General features: G+C 40.4%; 1 protein-coding gene across 11 annotated transcripts in view; it reads right to left on the bottom strand.

Annotated features, from left to right (window-relative positions):
• Positions 1–26,963, bottom strand: part of FHOD3 (formin homology 2 domain containing 3) — a 657,808-nt gene that overhangs the window by 583,523 nt on the left and 47,322 nt on the right. For all 11 annotated transcript variants that reach the window (XM_050937644.1, XM_050937645.1, XM_050937647.1 and 8 more), the window contains exon 2: positions 7,589–7,695. In XM_050937644.1, the coding sequence (XP_050793601.1) occupies positions 7,589–7,695 (107 nt within the window). The remainder of the gene's footprint in view (positions 1–7,588; positions 7,696–26,963) is intronic.

Genomic DNA, 26,963 nt, shown 5'->3' with positions numbered 1-26,963 from the left:
CTGTGTACTCTACGTTCTGCCCTATAATTTTTTGTTCCTCCCACTTCTCTTACAAACACCTCCACCTCTCTCTCTACCCTACATCTCTCCCCGTCCACCTTGCTACAATTTCTCATTGATTTCGCTCTTTCCACCTCACCAGATAGCACATGGCAAACCAGTGTGCTGAAGATTGACACCCCAGCTTGCTGTGCACTAAATCTTTGTGTAGAGAAGCTCTTAATCTCTATCTCATCCAACTGACTCCCAGCTTCTGCAAAAGTGGTTGAAATGGGTCTTCACAAATCTACTTCGTCAACTAGCATCTTTTTCTGGATTCTCCTCCACAGTGGATAGTTACAGTGATTGGCTCTCCTGCTAATCCTAACAATCCTAAACAGAAATAGTGTGTAAATGACCTAAGATTCTTGCTAGTTTCAGAGTTGCCCACAGAGTTCTAAATGGCAGCAGTGAAAGCTGTAGATTCTGGAAGATAACACTGCATTGATTCACATTCTATTCAAGCTTTTCTTCACAACCCTAAGGGATAAAAACTTTAAAATAAAAAAACAAAGATTGAATGGATTTTGTAGAAGTTGTTAGCATTTACCAGGAAAGATTTTTATTATATTTACCATAGGTAATTGGGGTTTGTTTCTTTTTTCAAACCCTGTGCACAGGCATCCATGATTTCTTTCAAAAATAATTCTGATTATGGATGAAGAGATTCACAGAGATTCACCATTTAAATTTACCAGAACTGGCATCATCCTTTTTCTTAGAGAACATTATTAATCCTTTCCACTTTGTACATACCTACCTAAGAAATCATGAGAGCACAAATCACTGCAGTATCTAGGCAATGAAGTGCAGTGAAATACAAAAGATATATAACTAAAGATTAAAACTGGACTCCACTTTGTCACCCTCCTAGGGTTTGGTCCATTGTGCTTTCGTCATCCCACTCCTAGCATCATCTCAGCCTCTGTTAATGTAACTAGGCTGTGATGAAGGAGGGTGTTTTGCACCAGGCTCTGAAGGTAGATAGTTCTTATTCTGATACACTTCTGTAAGGGGTTCCATAGATTAGGGCCTAGCACCAAAACTGCTTTGATCACCTAGCTCCCAGGTCTTTTATTCTGGGTTTAGCAAGCTTTCATCTGCCTGATGAGCACACTGGTACTGAGAAAGAGAGGTGGATTGTGAAGTAGTCTACTCTCAGACAATTAAGGATGCTGAAGCTAAGAACCAGGATGTTTAAATGAACCCAGAACGAATAAAAAAACTGAACTCTACAACGTGAGGGAACAAAGATTTTGCAAGGTCACTGACAATTAGGTTTTGCAGTAACAGAGAATTATGCAGAGAATAAATTCACGGCAAATTAGTAGTTACAGGGCAACCGAAAGAAATAGTATAGTAAATTTCATTATAAAAACACTCCCACACTGAATTGTTGTTCAGCCCTAATCACAACTATACTAATACTTCTTGACTAATGTCAAAGACTCATGGCAAAATCAGACTCCTACAATATAACTTTTCTATCTTACATGAGAATAGCTCTACTGAATCAGCCCAATAGTCCAACTAGCTCAATATCCTCTCTCTGACAGTGGCCAGTGCCAGATGCTTCAGAGAGAAAGAACAGAAGTGGGCAATTTTGAAAGTTCCATCCCATTGTCTAGTCCCAGCTTCTAGCATTTGGAGGTTTAGGGACACCTGGAGCATGCAGTTATGTTACTTACCATCTTAGCTAACAGCCATTGATGGACTCATCCTCCATGAAATTACCCAAATCTTTTTTGAACCTAGTTATACTTTTGGCCTTCACAACATTCCATGGCAACGAGTTCAACAGGTTTACTGAGTGTTGTGTGAAGTAGTCTGTCCTTATATTTGTTTTAAACCTGCTGCCTACTAATTTCATCAGGTGGCACCTTATGTGAAGGTGTAAATAACACTTCCCTATCCACTTTCTTCATACCATTCATGATTTTATAGACTACTTTCACATTCACCCTTAGATGTCTCTTTTCTAACCTGAACAGTTCCAATCTTTCAATCTCTCCCTCATATGGAAGTTGTTCTATACCCATAATCATTCTTATTGCCCTTCTCTATATATTTTCCAATCCTAATATATCTTTTTTTGAGATGAGGTGACCAGAATTGCATGCAGCATTCAAGTTGTGAGCATACTATAGATATATATACTGGCATTATGATATTTTCTGTATTATCTACCCATTTCCAAATGATTCTTAAAATTCTGTCAGCTTTTTTGACTGCCACTGCAGAGTGAATGTGGATGTTTCAGGAAATTATCCACAGTGAATAGAAGATCTCTCTCTTCAGTCTTATAATCTTCCCAAATGACTTACTCATAGCAGCAAAGAATCCTGTGGCACCTTATAGACTAACAGACATTTTGGAGCATGAGCTTTCGTGGGTGAATACCCACTTTGTCAGATGCATGTGGTGGAAATTTCCAGGGGCAGGTATATATATGCAGGCAAGCTAGAGATAATGAGATATTTCAATCAGGGAGGATGAGCCCTGTTCTAGCAATTCAGGTGTGAAAACCAAGGGAGGAGAAACTGGTTTTGTAATTGGCAAGACATTCACAGTCTTTGTTTAATCCTGAGCTGATGGTGTTAAATTTGCAGATGAACTGAAGCTCAGCAGTTTCTCTTTGAAGTCTGATCCTGAAGTTTTTTTTGCTGCAGGATGGCCACCTTAAGGTCTGCTATAGTGTAGCCAGGGAGGCTGAAGTGTTCTCCTACAGGTTTTTGTACATTGCCATTACTAATATCTGATTTGTGTCCGTTTATCCTTTTCCGTAGCGACTGTCCAGTTTGGCCGACGTACATAGCAGAGGGGCATTGCTGGCATATGATGGTGTATATTACATTGGTGGACATGCAGGTGATGAACAGGTGATGGTGTGGCTGATCTGGTTAGGTCCTGTGATGGTGTCGCTGGTGTAGATATGTGGGCAGAGTTGGCATCGAGATTTATTGCATGTTACAACCGCATCTGCTCTAACCCCTCAGACAGAGACCAACACCTACAAAATCTCATCCAAGCATTCTCAAAACTACAATACCCGCACGAGGAAATAAGGAAACAGATCAACAGAGCCAGATGTGTACCCAGAAGCCTCCTACTGCAAGACAAATCCAAGAAAGAAACCAACAGGACTCCACTGGCCATCACATACAGTCCCCAGCTAAAACCTCTCCAACGCACCATCAGGGATCTACAACCCATCCTGGACAATGATCCCATACTTTCACAGGCCTTGGGTGGCAGGCCAGTCCTCGCCCACAGGCAACCTGCCAATCTGAAACATATTCTCACCAGTAACTGCACACCGCACCATAGTAACTCTAGCTCAGGAACCAATCCATGCAACAAACCTCAATGCCAACTCTACCCACATATCTACACCAGCGAAAGACTGTGAATGGCTTGCCAATTACAAAACCTGTTTCTCCTCCCTTGGTTTTCACACCTCATCTGCTAGAACAGGGCCTCATCCTCCCTAACTGAACTACCTCATTATCTCTAGCTTGCCTGCATATATATACTTGCCCCTGGAAATTTCCACCACATGCATCTGACGAAGTGGGTATTCACCCACGAAAGCTCATGCTCCAAAACGTCCGTTAGTCTATAAGGTGCCACAGGATTCTTTGCTGCTTTTACAGATCCACACTAACACGGCTACCCCTCTGATACTTTACTCATAGCAGGTGACATTACCTGTAACTCGCTTGGATGGGCTTGATATAGATCAGTCAAATTCTGTTTTCATTTACACAGGTGTAGATCTGGAGTAACATCCCTGAAGCCAGTGGAGTTACTCCAGGTATACACCTATCTACAAGAGAGAAAAGGCCAGCTATTAGTGTAGATAGTTTCAGAAATGTTTTGTTTCTGACATCTTATTTTGCTACAAATTATAATAATGCAACACTCAGCAGAACACAATCCTCAGCTGGTGTAAATCAGCACACTCCACTGAAACCAGCTGTGGATCTAGCCCATTACATTATAACCTAACAAATTAATTAATTGCTTTAACATCTCACCACTATGCAAAATATTCACATAAAATGTTTTTGTCCTGAAATGTTAATGATAATAGAAGGTTCTATATAAGTGCAAACTGTCTACAGATATGAACATGCTTCACACACATTAATTAATTTAGGCTCAATGTCCCCTTTGGAGGTAGACAAGTATTATCATCCCCATTTTCCAAGTAAGGAAAAGAGCAGTACCAGCAGCAATACCTAACAATAGCTGGGCAGTACAAGGCAGTAGACCAAGATGTTAAGTGAATGTTTTGTAATGCCGCGCAATTAATAGCAGATTCTGTTATGTAATAGGAGGTGCTGTAAGAAGTGTAATTTTCTAAATCAAATAGACATAGCAGGCATGAGTCTTATAGGGACACAGTTTGTTCTGAATGTTTTCCCCCTACAGTTACTTCTGAAGACTTTATTGGACTGATTTACTTTGTCCAAAGCGGGTGGAAAGAAAAACGGGGGTGGGAAGCTATCATAACCTAGTCCCAGATTTGGACCTTAGCGTCCAAAATATGGGGGTTAGCATGAAAACCTCCAAGCTTAGTTACCAGCTTGGACCTGGTAAAGCTGCCACCACCCAAAAAATTAGAGTGTTTTGGGGCACTCTGGTCCTCTCAAAACCTTCCCTGGGGACCCCAAGACCCAAATTCCTTGAGTCTCACAACAAAGGGGAATAAACAATTTCCCTTCCCTTCTCCCTTCCAGGTATTCCCTCCCTGGGTTCCTGGAGAGATAAACAGAAGCAAACTCCGTGAATCTAAACAGAGGGATTCCCCCCTCCCCGTTTCCAGCCTTGGAAAACAGAAGTACCGAGAGCTAATTTATCTTCCCCCCTCACCCAGAGGGAATGCAAAGTCAGGCTAGTAAATCTAACACACACAGATTTCCCCCTGACTTCTTCCTCCCACCAATTCCCTGGTGAGCACAGACTTAATTCCCTGGAGTTTCCCACTAAAAAAAAACTTCAACAGGTTTTAAAAAGAAAGCTTTATGTAAAAAGAAAGAAAAGTACATAAAAATGGTCTCTCTGTATTAAAGTGACAAATACAGGGTCAATTGCTTAAAAGGAATATGAATAAACAGCCTTATTCAAAAAGAATACAATTCAAAACACTCCAGCAACTATACCATGTAAATACAAAAGAAAAAAACAATAACCCCTATTGTATTATGATCTCAGTACTCACAACTTGGACACAGAAGATTAGAAAGCAGGAAATAGAGAAATTCTTCCCATAGCCGAGAGGGAGTTAGGCAGAAGACAAAGAACACAGACACAAACTTCCCTCCACTCAGACCTGAAAAAGTCTGGTTTCCTGATTGGTCCTCTGGTCAGGTGTTTCAGGTTACTTTTTTTTCAGGTGAAAGAGACATTAACCCTTAGCTATCTGTTTATGACAGAAGCTGTTGTTCAATCCTGAATGACAAAACTGGCATGAAAGCCACTGGCAGCCCTCATACTCATCAAGCTGCTTATTTGTGCTATCACCAGACACCAGCTGAAATGGAGTTAGGTCAGTAAAAGTACAATGGAGAAGCTAACAAGAGGGAAAGAATGCCTGGGAAAAACTGACCTCACACCTCACACAGGAAGAAAACTCCAGTAAAGCCCTAGATAATCTTATATTTTCCTTAAACATGAGTTTCTTCTTTTATGCAATGTAAATACAACCTTCTTGTAACACACGATAGTATCTTGGGATAAAGTAAAATGCAATGAAGAAAGAACTCTCTACAATTTTGAGTGCAGCAGCAAATAAACTCTCTTATATCGCAGTCACATAGATAACCACGTGCAGTTTCTAATATTCAGTGTTTCTCAGTGAGAAATATTTAACGTTTATAACATTCTCACATCTTTATGTGAACAGTGCCAAGAAAATTGTTTAAAAAGATAAAGTTAATTTGAAATTAGAATTACAATTGAAATTAAATGTTTATAAGTCACTTATACAGAGGCTGAAAAGCCAGTGACTTTTAGCACACAGAAGTTCACTAATCATTTTACTATGGAATGGATAGATAGAATATTCTGACTTATGGGACACACAACAGAGAAAAAAAGAGCCATCTTTCTCAAAATAACAATGAGCAGCAACAAAGTTCAAAGCGAAGCCTATCTAAACACAGCTCGCTTAAAAAAAATTACATAAACTGAATTCATTTACTTCTAATAATAGGACACCATCTTTACCTGCCAAATAACTATCCTATCTTTTTCATACATAGTAGTTTTTGCATACATATGTAAAATCTTTTTCGGTTAAGGAGACCACCATTTATAGACAATGTCCTTTCTTAAGAAACCACCATAAAATATCCCCAAATGTACTGATTAAAATTCTGTTCCAAATTTGTTAGAAGGCCACATCCATTATGTCAGTCCTTTGGTTTCACCATATTGCAATCAATGAAAATACAATTAGATTAGTAAAAAAATAGTAAACTACAGAAAGACTATATCCATAATCATTTGTACAACATTAAAGAATGAACAGGAAGAAAAAATAAAAAAAATAAATAAACTAATCAAAGAGCCAAATCTGTCACTGGCAACAAAACTTAACCGATGGCAATCCTAATCTGTGCCCTTTTGGTACTGCCAGTCTGTGATATATGTGAAGCCTATACACAAAAAGTTACAGGTCTAAACCTGCCCTTACTTACAAACATGCAATCCTAGTAAAGCAACTAGGAGTACAAAAATGCAATGGAGCGTGACAAAATGGTTTTAAATTGTACATTTTATAACTTGAATAAAAATAAAGATAACTGTCATAAGCAATCACCCGAAGGCCCATCAGAAATCAGGCAGACACCAAATTCTACTCATTTATTTATTGATAAATGTATGTGATGATCAGTAAGTTTCTTTGCTCTCAGTATCAATTATCAGAAATAATCAGTTCATTAGGAGCTATATTATGATATTACACTCAGTATGCCCCATTGAGCAGTGTTTTGTAAGAGAGAGACATTCTCGCTCTTAAAAATTTTCATAATGGGAGTCTTCCTATTGACTTCAATGGGCTCTGGATCAGGCCTATATTCATAAAAACCAGGTCATTGAAGTCTACATCTCAAAGACCATCATTTGGCCGAGAATTGGTAGAAGGTATACAGTAACAAGTCAGGGCATATCAAGGTTCTTGGTGAGGTTGCAAAGGAAGCAGAAATACTGCTGAGTTCTACATACTAGAACTAGATACCAATCAGGGTAAGCTACAGAAATTATATAGGACTGTTTGAAAAAAGATCCAGCATAGAAGATTTCGTACACTAAGCAGTCTTTGTTCTAAAAAAAAGATACAAAAGTGAAAAAAGAATAAAAAAAAAACCTTTTGCTTCTAGAAAGGGAATTGAATGCAATTGCTTGTGAGTAAAGATATGAAGGTTATGCTTTTCTGCTTTCTTATTTGAGTCTCAAAGTACGAGTTTAAGTGCCCACATCTCCATCACTTCAGCATGTCCTGATAAATATGTCTTTTCATTTAAATCTTATAAATACATACCCAGCATCTTCCTGGAAACCTTCCAATTCATCCCTTTGCTCCGCTAAGGTGGATTCTAAATCCAGATAGGTACCATTATGAGACAGTTGCAGTGTACAGTCATCAAGCTGTAAGAAAAAAAATAAAAATAGTCTAATTATTTGTATTAATAAATTATAAAACACTACCCTTCTTTTGGATATGCCAATGTTTTTTGCAGCAAAATAAGGGAAATCTTACAGCACATGTTCCTGCTGAAGCACCTGTTCTCCACCATTTTCACTTTTCCACCAAGTCCTGAGGTCCACATTGCACTCACTACTCTTCTAGCAAAGGAGGATAAGACAGCACTCTCTTATTTGGAGACCAATACTAGTTCTTAATTTTCTAAAGGAGCCATTTGAGTTATTAAGCCCTCAAATTCCACCAAAGACTAAGTACACTCCTCCTTCAGTGCTCTTAGCCCCAGCTGGCATAGGCAGTCAAATGTTTGTTAGACACACACACACACAGAGAGACAGATAGACGTAGACACACACACACACTTCAGCCCTCCAGCGAATTCCATGTCACTGACTCAGGGAGAGATTCAAGGAAAGATTTCTAATACTCAGATTAAAGATTATTTTAGGTTATTGCTTGGATCAGGAGGCAAAATGTATCTTTTGATTTATGCCAGAGTAACTGAAATCACAATCTGTCTACAATCAATGTGCTACTACCAAATCTAGGATTTGGAAAATCTGTTCAATTCTGTTTATATTTTTCTTTGGAAAAAAACCCAACAACAACAATGTTGCTTTTACATGAGCTATTCACAGTTATCTCTGTAACTTCTTCTGGGAAGACATTTAAATGGCATGGCACATATAGAAGGCTCAGTTTACTGGAAAAAGACATGTAAACAAATTTAACTCTTTGATTCTTAGGAACAAGGCCGGTGCAAGGAAGTTTCGCCTAGGGCGTGAAACTTCCACCTTGCGCCCCCTCAGCTAACCCCGCCCACCGCCCCCCCCATGGTAGCTAACCAAACCCACCCACCCCTCCCACCCGAGGAGCCCCCCCCCCCCGAAGCTAACCCCAAGCACCCGGGGAGCCCACCCTCGCAGCAGCTACCCCCCTTGCAAGCCCCCCCCCTCCATGGCAGCTAACCTGGCCCGGGGAGCACCCCCCCCCCACGGACGCTAACACCGCCCCCCCTCCACGGCAGCTAACACCGCTCGCCACAGCAGCTAATCCTGCCCAGGGAGCCCCCGCTGCGGAAGCTAACACCGCCCCCCACCGCGGGAGCTAACCCTGCCCGGGGAGCCCCCACACATGGAAGCTAACCCCACCCCCCCTCCACAGCAGCTAACATTGCCCGCCGCGACAGCTAACCACTCCTGGGGAGCCCCCGCTGTGGAAGCTAACACCACCCCCCACCACGGCAGCTAACCCTGCCCGGGGAGCACCCCGTGCGGAAGCTAACTCCACCCCCCTCCATGGCAGCTAACACCGCCCGGGGAGCCCTTCTGCAGAAGCCAACCCTGCCCCCCACCGCGGCAGCTAACCCCGCCCAGGAGCCCGCCCCAGCTCTCATTCTCCTCCCCTCCCAGGCGTGCGGCGCCGATTGGAGGAGATTTAGAACGGGGACTGTGTGCTCAGCAGAGGAGGCAAAGTGGAGGTGATCTGGGGCGGGGAGCGGTTCCCCTGTGTGCCCCCTCGTTACTGCGGGAGGCCCTCCCTGCGCTCTTCCTCACCCCCACCCCAGCTCACCTCCACTCCACCTCCTCGCCTGAGTGCGCTTCTAGGCACCCTCAACCACCAGGCGCCCTAGGCTGCCGCCTGGTTGTTGAGGGTGCCTAAAAGCCTAGTTTGCCTAAATGGTTGCCCCAGCCCTGCTTAGGGATTAAAAAAACCTACATTAAGATCCATAACAAGTGCATGTATCTTTTTGAGTAAGAAGAAATATCAATCTACACAAAGCTAGAAATACAGTCCTTTATCTAAAGAAATGAGGCTAAACGCTACTCTGGGAAACTTTTTCCCAGTAGCCCAGGGTATCAACTGAAATGCTAATTTATTCACAGCAATGCCAAAAAGAAAACTACTAATTAGATAAATGTTCTTCTGTCACTATGGGGATTGGGAGATTTGCCCACAATCTCCAATTCTACTGCATAACTAGGAAAAAGGAACTGTGCTTTACTAATATCTAATGACTTTAGTCTATAAAAAGCATGACGAGAACAGGAAGTATCTGATGTGCTAGATACAGGAAAGTGGTACATTCTCCCTATTTTCAATTCGTCACCATAGTTTCAGTTCAACATCGTATTATTCATTCCTGTCCTAAGGCTTTGTACAATGTATCTAAGAATTGAAACTATGGTGATGGAGGGTATGTACAAAAGTAACTACTACTTCAATACTTTAACTATGCCGCATTTCACCAAAACGTTGGCTCCTTTTCAATGGGGAGAGGGAGAGACAAGATGAGGTAAGAGGGAAGTAAAATAATTCCTACAAAAAGGACCAGGCACTCAGATACCATTGTGAGGAGCCACTACGAAATACTAAGACAGATCAAGCACCTCATGAAGATTCACTCTTCCTCCCTTTAGATACCCACCTCCCCACACAGGCCAAGTAAGGGACTGGAATGGCTGCAAATTCCCACTGTTGGAGTCCCTGCTAACTGCTCCATCAGAAGGAGAGGGGAATTACCTCCCCCATATCCGAAATGATATGGGATTATAGCCACAAAACACACAGCATTCCCAAGATTTGTGTATATTTCCAGTGCTCTGCCATTTGCCAGGGTTGACTATACAATGACTATACTCCTCTGCACAGCCTCCTCCTCACTCTCTGGGCATCAGCAGGTGGTTCACTGAGAGTACAGGAGAGACAGGCTCCATGTTATCAGTTCCTGTGCTTGGCCCGCAACAGCATAGAGCTGCAATTGTAGGCAAAGTTCTGCTCAGCCCCCGCAGCCCCGGGCTCAAACATGTTCACTGAAGCTGGAATTTTTAGGGAATTTGGCTGAGATCTATCAAGTCGGTACCAAGCATGTGCAGGAAGCTTTTGAAAAACTGTAGTTATCTTGACCAAATTTGGGCAGATTTTCAGAGAGAGGGCAAAAGGCCACCCCACTGCCAAATTTCAAGTCCCTGTGCCAAAGCCCGGGAGTGCTAGAACTTCTCAGATAAAAGATTACTAGACACTTTTAACATGGTCAAACAATGTCTTTTTCCCTAGCCTCATTCTCAGAAACACCTGAATTTCATCCAGAAGCAAACACCTGGAATGGAAAATTTCAGCCCAAATGGTTAAAGTCTGGCAAAGCTATAAGGTTCTTGTAATGAGAAGCTGTGATGATTTTGGAAATGTGTCTATAGAACGTATTGATTCAGTGAACTCTCTGTATGTATCTTTATCAAGCTGCAAACTCCATTTTGAATGTGGAGGCTAGCTGCATTCACTGTGAGCTTCAGCATCCTGTTAGACTGAAATTTCAAAAGAGGGTCGTTGACTTAAGTGCCCAACCAATGATATGCAATAGCATTAGACAAAAGACTGGCTCTCAACCAGAAGAACTGGTTTATCAGGAGAGAGGTCACAAAGTCATGGTAGGACTCTATGGTCACCTGTTGAGGCTGACCAGGGAGTTAGACCCACCTACCAGAACACAGATGGTTCTCCAAGGACTTCCAATGGAAGGGTGAGCTGACGAGGGGAAAATCCATATATGATTTACAACTTCCATACAGATCTGTGTGTTTCTTGTGAGATTAAGTAAAGAGCAACAGTGTTGTAGAACTCTGTGCAAAGTGTGTAGCCCTTGAGAGAGTTAAACTGTAACCCAAAAGGCTCACAGCTTCAGTGGGATTCTGGAAGAGGGCATGTTTAAACTATAGTGGGAGTCTGAAGAGTCATCACTATGCTTAGGGACTAGGCAGCTGAGCCACATGGTTGCAGCTCTCAGGAGGAATTGTTACACAACAGGTCTGTGTTCCGAGAGTCTTCCTATGGACCCCAAGTCCAGGATAGTGCCTGGGCACTCTTCAGACACCAGAGGCTTAAAACACTAGGGGATCCAGAGGCAGGATTGCCCTGATAGCAGTCTGATGGGCCGCAGGCAAGGCTGAGCCCAACAAGACCTGTTAGAGAAGTGTTGGGCAACTTTAATTATAGGTAGCACAACCTATCCTGCCTGTAATACAGTGATGGACAAACTTTTTGGCCTGACAGCCACATCTGGGAATAGAAATTGTATAGTGGGCCAGAAAAGCTCACAAAATTAGGGTTGAGGTGCAGGAGGGAGTGAGGGCTCTGGTTGGGGGTGTGGGCTCCAGGGTGGGGCTGGGATGAGGAGTTTGGGGTGTAAGAGAGTGCTCTGGGCTGGGACTAAAGGGTTCAGAGGGCAGGAGGGGGATCAGGGCTGGGGCAGAGGGTTGGGCTACGGGAAGGGGTGCAGGCTCCAGCTGGGGGGGCATGCTCTGGGGTGGGGCTGTGGATGAGGGGTTTGAGGTGCAGGCTCCAGGCAGCACTTACCTCAAACAGCAGCATATTCCTTCTCCAGCTCCTGTGTGGACGCATGGCTAGGCGACTCTGCACGCTGCCCCATCTGCAGGCACCTCCCCTGCAGCTCCCACTGGCTGCGGTTCCCGGCCAATGGGAGCTGCGGGAGCAGCACGCAGAGCGGACCCCCTAGCTTCCCCTACATATAGGAGCCAGATGGGAGCCATGCTGCTGCTTCTGGAAGCCACAAAGAGCAGCCCCTAACCCTGCTCCCTGGCTGCAGCGCAGCTAGCCCCAGATCCCGCCCCTCAGTGGGAGCTCGAGGGTCAGCTTAAAATGGCTGCTGGGCCAGATTCAGCCCACGGGCTGCAGTTTTCCCACATCTGCTATAATACATACACTGAAGATGTATAATATTCTACCATATATCTGATTTAAGGTCAATTCATTTTCATCTATAAAACCAATTTTTTCCCTGGTTTCACATTTTTTGGTCTACATAAAAATTAAAATTGTTTTGTGAACCCAACATAACAAAGCTTTTTAAATGAGCTTTCTATTTTTCTGTGTGTCAATATATCAATTACGAAAGTTGCCAGATGGACAGCCCTGGAAACTGAAACACTTTATTTATCCACAGATCAGTAATAGCTATGCCAATGGTCTCAATTTTAAGCTGAAGCAGACTCGTGTCTAGTTAATCCATCACTTGTCCACAAAGACGGCCACGAGCTGAACATATAACAATGGTACTAGTCATGTTTTAAGAACCATGCATGGTATTGATGTGGATACTTGTGCATTAGAAAACAGAGAACAACTCGTCTCACTTTGCCCAGCAAGTCATCAAAAGGTAATGATTACTCATATGCAAAATAGATGCATCCATATCTCATCTATGCTGTTAATGAAACAATGGTAACATAGTGTGATAATACCATGAACAAGTTGTTAAGTCTGTTAGAACTATGGATCTCATTATCAGCAAAGGAAATAGCTATACACAGACTGGACATAAGAAACCAAATTATTCCACTGAAATTATATTGGTCTGAAGAAACAGCAGGCTAGGGTTCTATAAAAACTCCTCTAAAAAGTTATTTTCCAAATAACTACTACTGAGGAAAATGAAGAGAAAACTGACATACAAAGGAAGTATTTACAAGGCCCAAATAATATAAAATAATCTCTTTTATGAGAATTATTTTACAAATGTTATACAGATAAGATTATTGGAAACAATTATAAGAATGGCCATATTGGGTCAGACTGATGGTCCATCTAGCCCAGTATCCTGTCTTCCAACAGTGGCCAATACCAGATGCTTCAGAGGGAATGAACAGAACAATTATCTAGTGATCCATCTCATCATCCAGTACCAGCTTCTGGCAGTTAGAGGCTTAGGATAGCCAGAGCATAGGACTGCATCCTTGATCATCTTGGCTAATAGCCATTGATGGACCTATCCTCCATGAACTTATCTAATTCTTTTTTGAATCTAGTTATACTTTTGACCTTCATATTCTGCTTTGGACTAAACAATCTTGAGTAATTTTGTAATGTCTGCAAATTTTGCTACCTCACTGTTTACCCCTTTTTCCATATAATTTATGAATATGTGGAACAGCACTGATCCCAGTACAGATCCCTCTCTCCATTCTGAAAACTGAACATTTATTCCTACCCTTTGTTTCCTTTCTTTTAACCAGTTACTGATCCTTCCCTCTTATCTTATGTGAAAGGCAACTGAAAAATGTAGTCAAAGAGTTAAAAATCCAAAACAAAAAAGTATTTTAAAAAACACAATTCCTAGTGTTTCTTAACCTAAACCTAATCTGTCAAAGGATAAGGACACCCTTGGCCCAAATGTAAACTGAAAGGAGCTATTTTCAGATTCAGAACCCAATTGCTCAGCTGCCACTCCTGCCCCTTGTGATGTCATCACTTCACTATTCTCTGGTCAGCAGAGAGAGTCTTCCACGGTAAACAACACCTAAAATTTGAATGTAAATCTCAAGCAGACAATGTGTTTGTGGGAAGCTCATATTTTCTTTAAAGATTATAAGAAAATAAGAAACATGGGATGCCAATGTAGTCTTTTTTATTTTGCTGATCACCTTTAAAAATTAGTCTGGGTTGGATTCCTATGTCTTTATGCCAAAATGATTTTTACTGTAAGGCTATTGAGCTCAATAGGACCCATTAACATAGCTTCAACAGCAGCACAAAGGCAGTGAAGGTTTCTCAGTTGGTCAGTTCTTCAAAAAAAAGAAAAGCTATGCCCCATTTCTCCTCACAATGTAGCTCTTATTGCTAAGCAACGGAAAAAAGCTCCTAGTTTCCTTAAACTTTGCAGCTCTTTCTAAATGCAGCACTGAAAGGAACAAGGAGCAAGAGGGCAAAAAGAACAATAGGAAGGAAAGCAGGCAGCTACCTGAAGACAATTAAAAGCCCAGTGTCCCCTTTCAAAACTACAATGGAAACTTTTTCCTGCTTTGAATAAAACTGAATCTTAGTCAGTCATTTTTTGCTTTTACTGTCTTTAGCTGCTTATTGTCCAAGAGCTAAAACTGAAAGATTGTTGGCAGGGAGGGGAGGAAACAGGGCATTTGCCTCTAACACGTTAGCCACATGATTTCAGACTGAATAATGTGAAGTCTGCAGGCGTTACAGCCCCTCCCCACCGCTGAGTATGTGTGCACATGCACTTATTCAAAAACCCTAAAGGGTCAATTAAGCAACACAAATGCAACACACTTATTGCCATGCCAACTGAAACTGTAGAGAAGCTGTTTTCTTTTTCTCCAGAATGCTTAGCTAGGTTATAGAGCCTGAGTCTGAAGTGGACTTTCCTTGATTGTTCTAAGTCAGTGGTCACCAACCTTTTCGTCTGGCGGGTGCCAGACAAAGGACCGTGGCGGCAGTCAAGCATGCGAATTTCGGCGGTGACGCCTCTCGATGACGTCGCCTGTCAGCAGCAAGCGGCATCATCGAGAGGCGTCGCTGCCAAAATGCCGCCGAATTTTGGCGGCATTTCAGCGGATGCTCGACCGCCAGCCAGGACATGGGCGCATTTAGATGCCCCCACTGTTCAAGTTATCTGTCCAGGGTACTGACAGTCAATTTGGCAAGAGCCAAGGTGATATATACCAGGACTCACTCACTCTCCATTTTATTTTAAAAAGAGAAAACTGTCCCAACTTATTACAAATGTCTTTATTTTTCTGTCACTTTCTTTCACACAAAAAAAACCCTGGGGTCACAGGACTGTATTTTTCAGCAAGCAACTTACCAAGTGATTTCCCCACATCGGTTTCTAGAGTTGTGTTCACAAAATCCATGCATCTCGAATGACTGTCCTGCACACTGTGATGTTGGCTACAAGGTGATAGCCAGCAGGTGTACAGATCAGAGCAAACCATTCTCAGAGTTTTATCTTCCATTTAAACTAGTGATAGACAACTTCCAAAAGGTTCAGTTCAGATAATTACTGAAGGTTCAGAAGCAAAATTTATACTGGGCACAAGCCCACTGATGTTTACAGAGAGAGAACATAGGTGATTTGTTTCCTGACTTTTACACAAACTACTTGAACAACTTGACTCTGCAAGACAGAACTGGAAATATCACAACAGACTCTCATCAGATTTCTAATAGTTCTAGAACAGGGGTTCCCAAACTTGGTTCGCGGCTTGTTCAGGGTAAGCCTCTGGCAGGCTGTGAGATGCTTTGTTTACCTGTGTCTGCAGGCACGGCAGCTTGCAGCTCCCAGTTTTGCCGCGGTTTGCCGTTCCCGGCCAATGAGAGCAGCCGTAAGTGACTGCCCAGTCTGCACCACTTCCCACAGTTCTGGGGAACGGCGAACTGTGGCCACTGGGAGCTGCAAGCCGCCATACCTGCGGACACGCAAGTAAACAAAGCGTCTCACGGTCCGCCAGGGTCTTACCCTGAACAAGCCGCGAATCAAATTTGGGAACCCTTGTTCTAGATAGAACCGTCAGGACAACTTGTCCTGCTGCATTTTGCCATTTCCAGTCCCACACATTACGGAGATGAACAGAGATGCTGAATAAAAGGAATGGGAGGACATTTATTTTTTAAAGTTACCTGATTGTTTGGTTCATACTACTAGTTTCTGGCAAAAGTTCAGACAATTTTTATTGCAACCAAACCTCTTCACTCACCTCTAATTTAAACCATTATTGGCTGGCAATTGCTCATGTTAATTTTGGCATGCTTTTTATCAATTTAAAGAGTGGTTTTCATAGTGGGGAAAAACTGTTGACTGTAACAGACAAAACTAAATTGCTTTATTGCTCAGTCTTCCTTTTTAAACTTTGTAAGCCTTATTGATTTTACATATTACAAGCCTGTCATGTCTGCACACTTCCACTGCTCAGTTTTTCACTATGTTCCTTTCTGGGTCAGTTGTTTCTGCAGTGAAATAGCATCCTATTACTGGGCCCTGTGAAAGCCAATTCTGTCCTTGCCTAAGCCATCTCCTCCTCCACCTCCTTTCTAAACCCCCCCCCTTGCAAAGATGGAAAAATGCCCCTAACAACTCAGATTTCATATCTACATTATTTCAAATTGGAAAGAGGTCTTAGTGATCCAGCATAGTATGATTTATTAACAGAATTCTAACAGCCTCTCCAGACTTCAAGGTAAAACTGGTTGCCATCAAAGGGTCAGAACAAAGACAATTTTATTCTGTATTCAGAAAGAATTGTGTTTTGATCAATAAACTTTCATTAACATTATTACAGTTCATAAGATGTTTTCTGCAGCTGCATGTGACTCGGCCTTTAAAATGTGACAGATGATTACTATCGTTATTGCTTCTCAATGAGTAACCTAGATAGAAATAAAAAAGTGTTTTAATTTTATATTTTATACCAAAGGCAAGTGCCAAAGATTCTGCATATTTCAGCTCTAACACTTGCAGGTCTGATAGCAAATCCCCATTCTTCAGTGTATATCATACGATGTGCAGAGGATCTGAGGGAGATTTCCACACCTGAACTATTCTTTTTAGGTGACAAATTTGAGGAACTGTCCCAGATTGACATGTCATTAGAGGTGGTTTTGGAACAAATTGATAAATTAAATTGTAATACATCACCAGGACCAGATGGACTTATATAAGAACTTCTATATGAAATTGCAAAACTACTAACTGTGCTGCATAACCTATCATTTAAATCAGCTTCTGTACAAGATGACTTGAGGATCACTAACGTGACACCAGTTTTTTAAAAAAGGCTCCAGAGGTGATCCTCAATTCCAGGCTGGTAAGCTTAACTTAAGTGACAGGCTAAGTCATTGAAACTACAGTAAAGAACAGATTTATCAGACACATAAGTGAACACAATTTGTTGGGGAAGAGTCAACACAGCTTTTGTGAAGGGAAATCATGCCTCACCATCATCTATTAGAATTCCTCAAAGAGATCAACAAACACGTTGACCAGGGTGATCCAGAAGATATAGTGTACTTAGACTTTCAGAAAGCCTTTGTCAAAGTCCCTCAACACAGGTTCTTAAGCTAAGTAAGCTGTCATCGGGTACAAAGGAAGATCCCCTCATGGATCACTAACTGGTTAAAAGATAGGAAACGAACGGTAGCAATAAATGGTCAGTTTTTGGAATATAGCGGGGGGAAATAGTGGAGTCTCCTAAGGGTAAACACTGAGGTGGCAAAATTAGCAGATAGTACAAAATTACTCAAGATAATTAAGTCCATAGCAGACTGCAAAGAGTTACAAAGGGATCTCACAAAACCGGGTGACTGGGCAACAAAATGGCAGATGAAATTCAATGCTGATAAATACAAAATATTGCACATTGGAAAACATAATCCCAACTAACATACAAAATGGTGGGGGTCTAAATTAGCTGTTACCATTCAAGAAAGAGATCTTGACGTCATTGTGGATAGTTCTCTGAAAACATCTACTTGATTTGTCAAAAAAGGTAACAGAAACTTGGGAATCATTAGGAAAGGGACTGATAATAAGACAGAAACTATCATAATGCCTCTATATAAATACATGGTATACCCACATCTTGAATGCTGCATGCAGATCTGTCACCTCATCTAAAAAAAGATATCTTGGAATTGGAAAAGGTACAGTGAAGGACAACAAAATTGATTAAGAATATGGAACAGCTTCCATATGAGGAGAGATTAAAAATACTTTGATTTTTCAGCTTGGAATAGAGACAATTAAGGGGTGATATGATAGAGGTCTGTAAAATCTTGACTGGTGTGGAGAAAGTGAATAAGGAAATGTTAATTTACTCCTTCACAAAACACAAGAACTAGGGTTCACCCAATGAAATTAATAGGCAGCAGGTTTAAAACAAACAAAAGGAAGTATTTCTTCACACAACGCACAGTCAACCTGTGGAACTCTTTGCCAGGAGATGTTCTGAAAGCCAAAACTATAACAGGATTCATAAAAGAATTAGATAAGTTCACAGAGGATGGGTCCATCAATGGCTCTCAGCCAGGATGGGCAGGGATACAACACCATGCTCTCAGTGTCCCTAGCTTCTGTTTGCCAGAAGCTGGGAGTGGATGGCAGGGGATGGATCACTTGATGATTGCCTTTTCTGATCATTCACTCTGACGCACCTGGCATTGGCCACTGTCAGAAGACAGGATATTGGGCTAGATGGACCATTGGTTTGACCCAGTATGGCAGTTCTTATGTTCTTATGTGTGTTCTTATGATCGTTTCAGAACACAGCATCCCAATGTAGGAGAAACTGGTTGGAGAGGGTATTTGATTGTATTTTAAGTTCACTTATCTGTTTTTGTTTCTTATGGATTTTTTCTTTGTTTGATTTGGTTTAATACATTTTTGTAACTCAGGATCTTAAAAGGTTTAAAAACAAACAAACAAACAAAATTTACAAAAACAAGTCTTGCCACAAGGCTCAGGTTGAAAATTAAGACCTGCATCCAGCGGTGAGCTCCACAAGAACAGAACCCTGCACCTATACAAAGCCCCACTGACTTCAGGATCCATTCACATAGAACTCATTGCAGAATCAGGGCCTACATTTGGAGAAAAATTCAACATATACATTTATTATTTTTAGGGAAAAATTCAGTGTCTCAGGCAGTGAATTTACATAATTAAACAGCAGGCCCAAGAACTGCTTCCATATTTTTAACTACATTTCAGTGGTTTTCAACTAAGGTTTTATGCGTAAATATTATTAGCACTCTAATGTTTACTGAGTTAACTGCTAATAGTCAGCACTTAAACAGCTGTTTTCATCCTCAAGGTGCTTTACAAACTTTGCAGGAACAGGGCCTTAAATGTGTGCATGGACTTAATTTTACATCATGTGACTAGTCCCACTTAAGTCACTGGGACTACCCACAGACTGTAAACTTAACCACAAGTTTAAGTGTTTGCAGGATTCAGCTAAGAGATCAGAGTCAAATTAAATTAAGAGAACTTGCTGCTATGGTATGAAGGTTTCTGCTTTGTCCTCATCCTATATTCCTGGCTGATCTCAGACTCCCATATCACATCCTATCTCCTGCTCTATAGCCTCTAGAGCACAAATATCTTTCGATGGTGATGTATCTAGATGTACAAAACATAACATCAATAGCACATTACAGCCAAAGGAACCACTAGCACAGGGGTAGGCAACATATGGCATGCACGCCGAAGGTGGCACACCAGCTGATTTTCAGTGGCACTCACACTGCCTGGGTTCTGGCCACCGGTCCGAGGAGCTCCGCATTTTAATTTAATTTTAAATGAAGCTTCTTAAACATTTTAAAAACCTTATTTACTTTACATACAACAATAGTTTAGTTGTATATTATAGACTTATAGAAAGAGATCTTCTAAAAAGAGTTAAATGTATTACTGGCACGCAAAACCTTAAATTACAGTGAATAAATGAAGACTCAGCACACCACTTCTGAAAGGTTGCTGACCCCTGCACTAGCACAATACAATGCCAATAACATATTCCATTAATTATTTTACTATCACTGAAATAAAGAAAATAAAAACAAAAAACTGTTAAACAAATATTATGAATCTATGCAACATGTTGAAGGAAGTTCAGAGTTAAGACTGCAAGTCTTAATATACTCTGTTGTACCTTGCTATTTCAGGGGTCTCTGAAATGGATGTAATTAAATACTGTGGATATACATAGTATATCTGCTGCAATGGTTAGATACATAGGTGTAAGTCAGGGATTCTACGGTGCTTCTTTCTGTGATCACTTTATGAGAAAGAGATCCCCTTGTGATGCTGACAGTCCAGGTACCAGTGAATGCCAGAATCTCAGGACAATGCACTTGTATGTGAATATCAAAGAAGCGTTACTTGTTAGCATGCGTTCAAATTAATTCACTCATATAGTAATAGAGATCAAAGGGGATATTTACTGTATTGTTTTTGTCTGTCAGTCTCCTGTAGTTTGCTATTATGTTACTTGTACATTATATATATACTCTGTAATTAAATATCCCTAGATCAATGGTGTGCTAATGAAGAGTGTATTCAGGTGTTAGAACTTCATGAAAACTAATGGAATGTTACTTGTATAATTCTCAATTATCTATTCCTATGTAACGACAGGTGTTCACATTATGTATATCCTTTTAACTAAATAACCCATTAAATGCAGCTGAAGCTTTGGGAAAATGCAAATGAAGAAGAGTGCTATTTTCAAAATATGAGCCCTTGTGTGTGACAATGGGAGTTCATAGACTAAGTGTATTCCCCACTCAGTATCATCAAAAGAAATGCCCATGTGGGCAGTGAGACTGTCAGCTAGTTGTCTGTGCGAAGACACTATAAAATTAATTTCAAGGAATAATCTTGAATCTCTGGACTGTTTGGATTCCAACAGGATGAAAATACTGAACGAGTAGACAGAGACCCACAGAGTTATTCTGGGTACCCTGAGAGACGTTTGGAACTGACAGATTACTGCATTTCTGCTATCATTTTGGATTTACAAACTCTGACTCACCTATTAATGTATTTTACCTGCTTTAATCTCTCAATAACTCTCATTTCTTTCTCTTAGTTAATAAATCTTTAGTTAGTTTACTAGAGAATTAGTTGCCAGTGTTGTCTTTAGTAAAATCCAGAGTACCAATTGATCTGGGAGTAAGTGACCAATCCTTTAAATTACTCCCAATCCCAATGTGATATGAAATTTAGTATAGTGACCACAAAATCCAGTTTGTCTGGGTGACAAGATAAACTGGAGACCCTAAGTGTATTGACTGTGACTCTATGGTAAGACTAGTATATAGTGATCCAGCAGGTCACATTTGTTACTGACTTGGAGAAATCTAATCATGGAATATAACACTAGGGCTGTCTGCTTTATTTTCTGACACTCTGACCTGAGATTATCACTCACAGCTATGAGCCACTTTAGACAGCATGATACCCTTCTTTCCCAAACCACCTCTTTGCCCAACAATCCAGCCCCTTATAGTGTGGTTCTCTAAGAGTTTCATTCTGGAGACCAATGGAGAATGTTCCCAGGACTACAGTCTACGATCTGCTAGAGTAAGTTTTTATAAGTATGAGAGTTCCAGGATTCCCAGTTGCAACCACCTTAGCATGATTACAAACAATATGTTAAGAGTGTGGGAGAGACGCTCAAAATATTTGCAATGAAATATCAAATTGAATGTAACTTGCCTGGTCATAGGGGCTTTTTCTTGTTGTTTTTTAATATTAACTCACCAAAGCTTAATCTAAAAAAACTGCACTAAAATGTGCATCAAACCATGTAAAATGAGTAGTTTTGACCTGAAACCACTCAAACTTCAACAGTTTCAGTTGAGTTTTGCATTGAGGACTGGGTTCATTCAATCCAAACACCCAAAGCTCAACTTAGGTGACTGAAAGAACGCAGATCAACTCCTTGAAAAGTGCAACTGCTGTGTTTGCTGGTGGTTCAGCACTAAACTCAGTGTAGATTTTCAGTGATTTTTTTTTTAAAGGATGAGAGTGATGATCTGTCTTTACATCACAGTTTTTTGGCTTGCAGATTCCATACTGGTATGTTTTTCACGCCAGTGCAGCTTTTCCTATCTAAGAGTAATTGGAGTTAAGTCTAGCCGACATTGTTACATGTATTTATTTGAGCGACCAGAGAGTATAATAGCTATAAAACTAGAAAACTTTTTTTGGAATTACATATAACTTTTTGGCTGATGCACCGGGGATGCCTACAGCTGACATATTCACAATACCATTTGGTGGAAATTACTGTGAAGATATACAAGGAAATGGAAATAATTGTGTTCTCTAAGAAGGGGATACACTAAGACAGGGAGGGAAGGATTAGCTTCAATGGAGTTAGTCATTTTGGAAATCTTTTGTTCTCAACTTTTTTTTTTTAAGTGTAGGAAAATCTCTAGGATAAAACTACTATAATCATGCTTTTAAAAATAATATGAAACCCAGGAAAACCAAAATCATATATAGTTTGAAAAATGTGATTTCATCTGTCTTTTTTTCCTTCCTTGTTCTTGAATTTCTGATAATCATGGAACATTTCCATTTTCCAAATATTTTTTGAAGTGATGTGGAATTATTCTACAACCTGCAATCTCTCCTCCTTAATGTATATCCCTAGCACTCAAATTTCCATCAGTAGGTTATTCCATTCATCCTCCACTCTGTTAAAGACTACAGTTAAAAAACATGAGGTGTTCACTAAACTCAGCAGTTACTACTCTTACTGGATTTAGCATATCAGTAGGTTATTGGAATTAAAAATTATCTCCTAAAAAGCCAATCAAGCCACTATATATTTATAGGGGCAGCAAATGAACTACAAAGTAATATAGTCTACATCCATTTGTAGCATTAATGTAAGTGTTCATTTAATAGAGTACTCAAATGTATGCTGGAATCTTTATAGGACAAATAGAAAGATAAAAACAGAGACAGTTGAGGGAAAAAGTGGAAAATAATGTTGGGAGCACTGAATGACAGTGAAAATACTATAGTCTGCATGTTTTCTCCTGAATTCTCCCTTCCAAGTTTTCAAACAGAGCACAAGGGATCCCGAGAGGGATTTTTTTCTCCTCCAGAACACACATTTGGGATCAATACTTAGTCATCATCCACTTTTTCCTTCTGTTTGGTTAGCAGTCAAGATACCTTAATCCTTAGTATTAAAAAGGTTGTTTGCACACTGGTGAACAGAGTATGAAAGTAAAGGCTTCTTAGGGCCTCAACTACATTACTAATAATACTGAGTCAGGGGGCCACAAAGGTGTTACCTAACTTGGTTACAAGATAGTTCCTACAAACAAAACATATGGATGCTTAAGCAATGGGTAAATAATATAATACTATTATATGATCAATGGTATGCTCTCCCTGTGCCTTCTATTCTGGCTACCCTATCTCAAAATGTATGTAACAGAAATAGAGAGGGTTCAGACAGGAGTGATAAAAATCATTAGAGGCACAAAAAAATACTTCCATACTTGGGGCCTGATCCAGTCCCCACTGAAATACATAAAAGGCTCCAAATGACTTCAGCTGACATTGGATCAGGCCTTAAGAAAGACTGAAAAGACAGAGATAGTTTAGAAAGAGGTGAATGTGAGGGGGTTTGAAGGCAGTATACAAGGACCATACAGACAAAGTAAATCTCCTATTTAACCTCATTCATAATACAACTACAAAACTAACGAAAAGGAAATTGTTTTTTACACAATGCATAGTTAGCCTGTGCTCGTTGCCATTAAACATTGAGTTCAAAAACTTGGGGAACGGAGTGTTCAAATAGGATTAGGCATTTATATGGATAATGAGAACATCCACAGTTCCAATAGTTATTTGTTGTCTTTTAATTAAGAAATAAACATAAACCCTCATGCTTAAGGACATCAGCCTATCACCAAGCACTAAGTATTTTTCTGTAATTGTCCATTCTGGGTTTTCTTGGATCTTCCTCTTAAGCATCTACTATTATCTACTATCGACGACAATATATTAGTCTGTTACAGTATGACAATTCTTTTGCTATATCAAACCTTTAGCTGAGTTTGAGAAATGGGAGCTATCTACATAAGAAAGCTGAAACTTTGGAGTAAACAGGGTCAGGGACAAAAGTGGCATATAAAAGACCCCTGAATTGATTGTATTTGTAACGAACTAGAGGTTATCTACACTGCGTATTTTCAACAAGTTTGGCATCAGTTAGCGACATGGTTGGGTCTACAAATAGTCTGTGTCCACTCAATGTGGTTGATATGCAGTTAGTGACCATAGCAGCTAACAGTACACTTCTACCCCGATATAACGCGACCCGATATAACACAAATTCAGATATAACGCGGTAAAGCAGTGCTCCGGGGAGGGGCTGCACACTCCGGTGGATCAAAGCAAGTTTGATATAATTCGGTTTCCCCTATAACGTGGTAGGTTTTTTTGGCTCCCGAGGACAGTGTTATATCGAGGTAGAGGTGTATTTCACACTTATAATTGGCCAATCTGCACATAGTCAACTATTTGCCAACCGATTTGATAAACAGCTGTTTTCCAGTATAGAAGGGACCCCCTAATTGTATCCTGTAACAGTGTGGCTCCTTCCTCTCTGCCTTCTGTGCAACAGGACATTCCAGAGTTCTTAGCTCTGTGTGCATGTCTTCTGCAGAAGCAATATGGAATAACTGCTCATATTTTCCCAGAAGGGGCATATATAACACAGCCTGCGGACCTCCAAACTTGGCTAATGTATGGTTATGATTTTAAAAAATGCTGCTGTGAAGACACAACTTAACTTTGTTTATAACTGGGTCAGATGGGAGTATTATGTAGTGGCTACATGAACATGGTTGTACTTGTAGTGGGAACTGGACCCTTATAATTAAAAAGATGACTACAAATACCGATTTACCATCAGGGAACTAAGGCACAGAGGAATTAAGGGTTTGGTTCTGCAAGGTCCTGAATAGTCTGGCCCTTATCCAGCACAGCACTTGAGCATGAATTTAACTTTAAGCACTGTGTAGTCCCATCAACTGCAGGATCACAATCAAAGTGGCTCATCTAAGGTTATACAGCAAGTCTTTGGCACAGCCAAGAATTTAACCAAGATTTCCTGAGTTCCAGTCTAGTGTCTTAACCACAGATCATCCTTCTTATAAAAGTAGAGTCTATTAGGGTACATGTTGCTCTTTTAAAGATAAACACCTGGAAACAATATAATGTCGGTTTCATTCTAAAGGCAAAATGGAAATAAGTATGTACTGATCTATGTTATGTCTATCAAAGCACCCTATTAGTTAACGATAACTAGTGAATTAAGTCAAAGACTTTCCCTGGGGGTAGGGGGAAGGCCTTTTTGATAAATAGTGTTATAATTAGAAAGTCTTCAAATTTACTTTATTTAATGACATTTTTAAAACCAATCTTTACATTAAAAAAATCTCTTTAAAAAAGTAGCTGATTTATATATAACAACATTTTCCACTGTGTATCCAGCTATCATGGGATCTGCTTATGAGTGAGGAATAGGAAGGAGAAAACCAGGCAGGTCTTTGTTGCTTTTGATAGGCACATCTCCCAATGCCACCCCTTTTGTCACCTCACTTACTTTAAAAAGTGACACTACAGTAAGCTGACTACAAGGATATACCTAAGGTAGAAGAGAACTACCATTACTAACTCTACGGCTCTCCATAGGAATTCTTGGGTATTGTTATGACAACACCGCACATTGAAAATTTATTTTGGAAGTATAGGCTTAATCACTAACATCATACCAAAAAATAACAGAAATCACAAACTCCACCCTAGAGGCGCAGATCCTCACCATTCCATTTCTATTCATTAAAGGCAAATGGCTCATATGCCTAGCACTAGCAGGAATATAGCTATAATCAAAATCTCCAAAACAAACACGAAGCATGGTGCTTAGCTTTATTCCATGTAACTTCTGGTTGCCAAATAATTTAGGAGCAATTTTAAAAGTCTGGGGACTGTCTGGCATGAGAAAGCTGCTATCTATTTGTGGATATAAATACACTACTTTCAGAAAAAGGATAAAGGCTAAATATTTAAAAATTCCTTTTATATTTCTTGTCTGCAAAGCACCAATATCTCTGGGCCCGATTCTCATGTTACATAATGTATACACCACGATAACTTCATTGACTCCAATGGGACTGCGTCATCACCTTCAACAGAACTGTTTCTATTGTTAAACTGATATAAAGAAGTAAGCATAAGGTCCTTTGAATCCACAAGAAGACCCAAATCTTTCATTTATTTCCAGAGTTCAGACCTTCCTATAGATAAACTAGACACGTTCTTTTTAAAATAAAACAAAGAGGAATGAATATTGGGGTTTCATTCAACATGCAGTCATTGAAAGAAAAAAGTTTCCCTAACCTCTTTCCTGTTGTACTTGGGTGATACACAGCCATAGCAACTGTGTGCATTGAGGAGCACTCCTGTAACCATGGAGATGAGCACTTGGGGTGCCTCTCACTCCTTTGGCTGCATTTGTAATTCCAGGAACAAAAGCAGAAAACTAGTGAGAGCAAAAATTCAAGGGCAAAAAGTGCTTTAAGAATCCGTGACAATTTAAACATCAGAACATTTTCTGGTGACTGGAAAGCCATTATAAATTCCATTAAAAAAACCCGCAGTAACAGTGGGTTGTTCCCTTCTGCCAACCAGGAAAAGCTGACCCAATCACCATAACCAGCCAGCTGGGGAAACAAATACAAATCACAAAACCGAGAAAACAAGATGTACCCTTTTAATCATGCACGTAGAAAGGTGAAAGTGCAAGAGAAAAAACTAGATCTTTAGGAATTAAGTTTTCCTAAACAAAATTATAAAAAGTATTCCAGGGCA

Source organism: Gopherus flavomarginatus, chromosome 2 (assembly GCF_025201925.1).
Source record: "Gopherus flavomarginatus isolate rGopFla2 chromosome 2, rGopFla2.mat.asm, whole genome shotgun sequence".
NCBI classification, from domain to species: Eukaryota; Metazoa; Chordata; order Testudines; family Testudinidae; genus Gopherus; species Gopherus flavomarginatus.
This window is presented reverse-complemented; position numbering and strand designations above follow the sequence as displayed.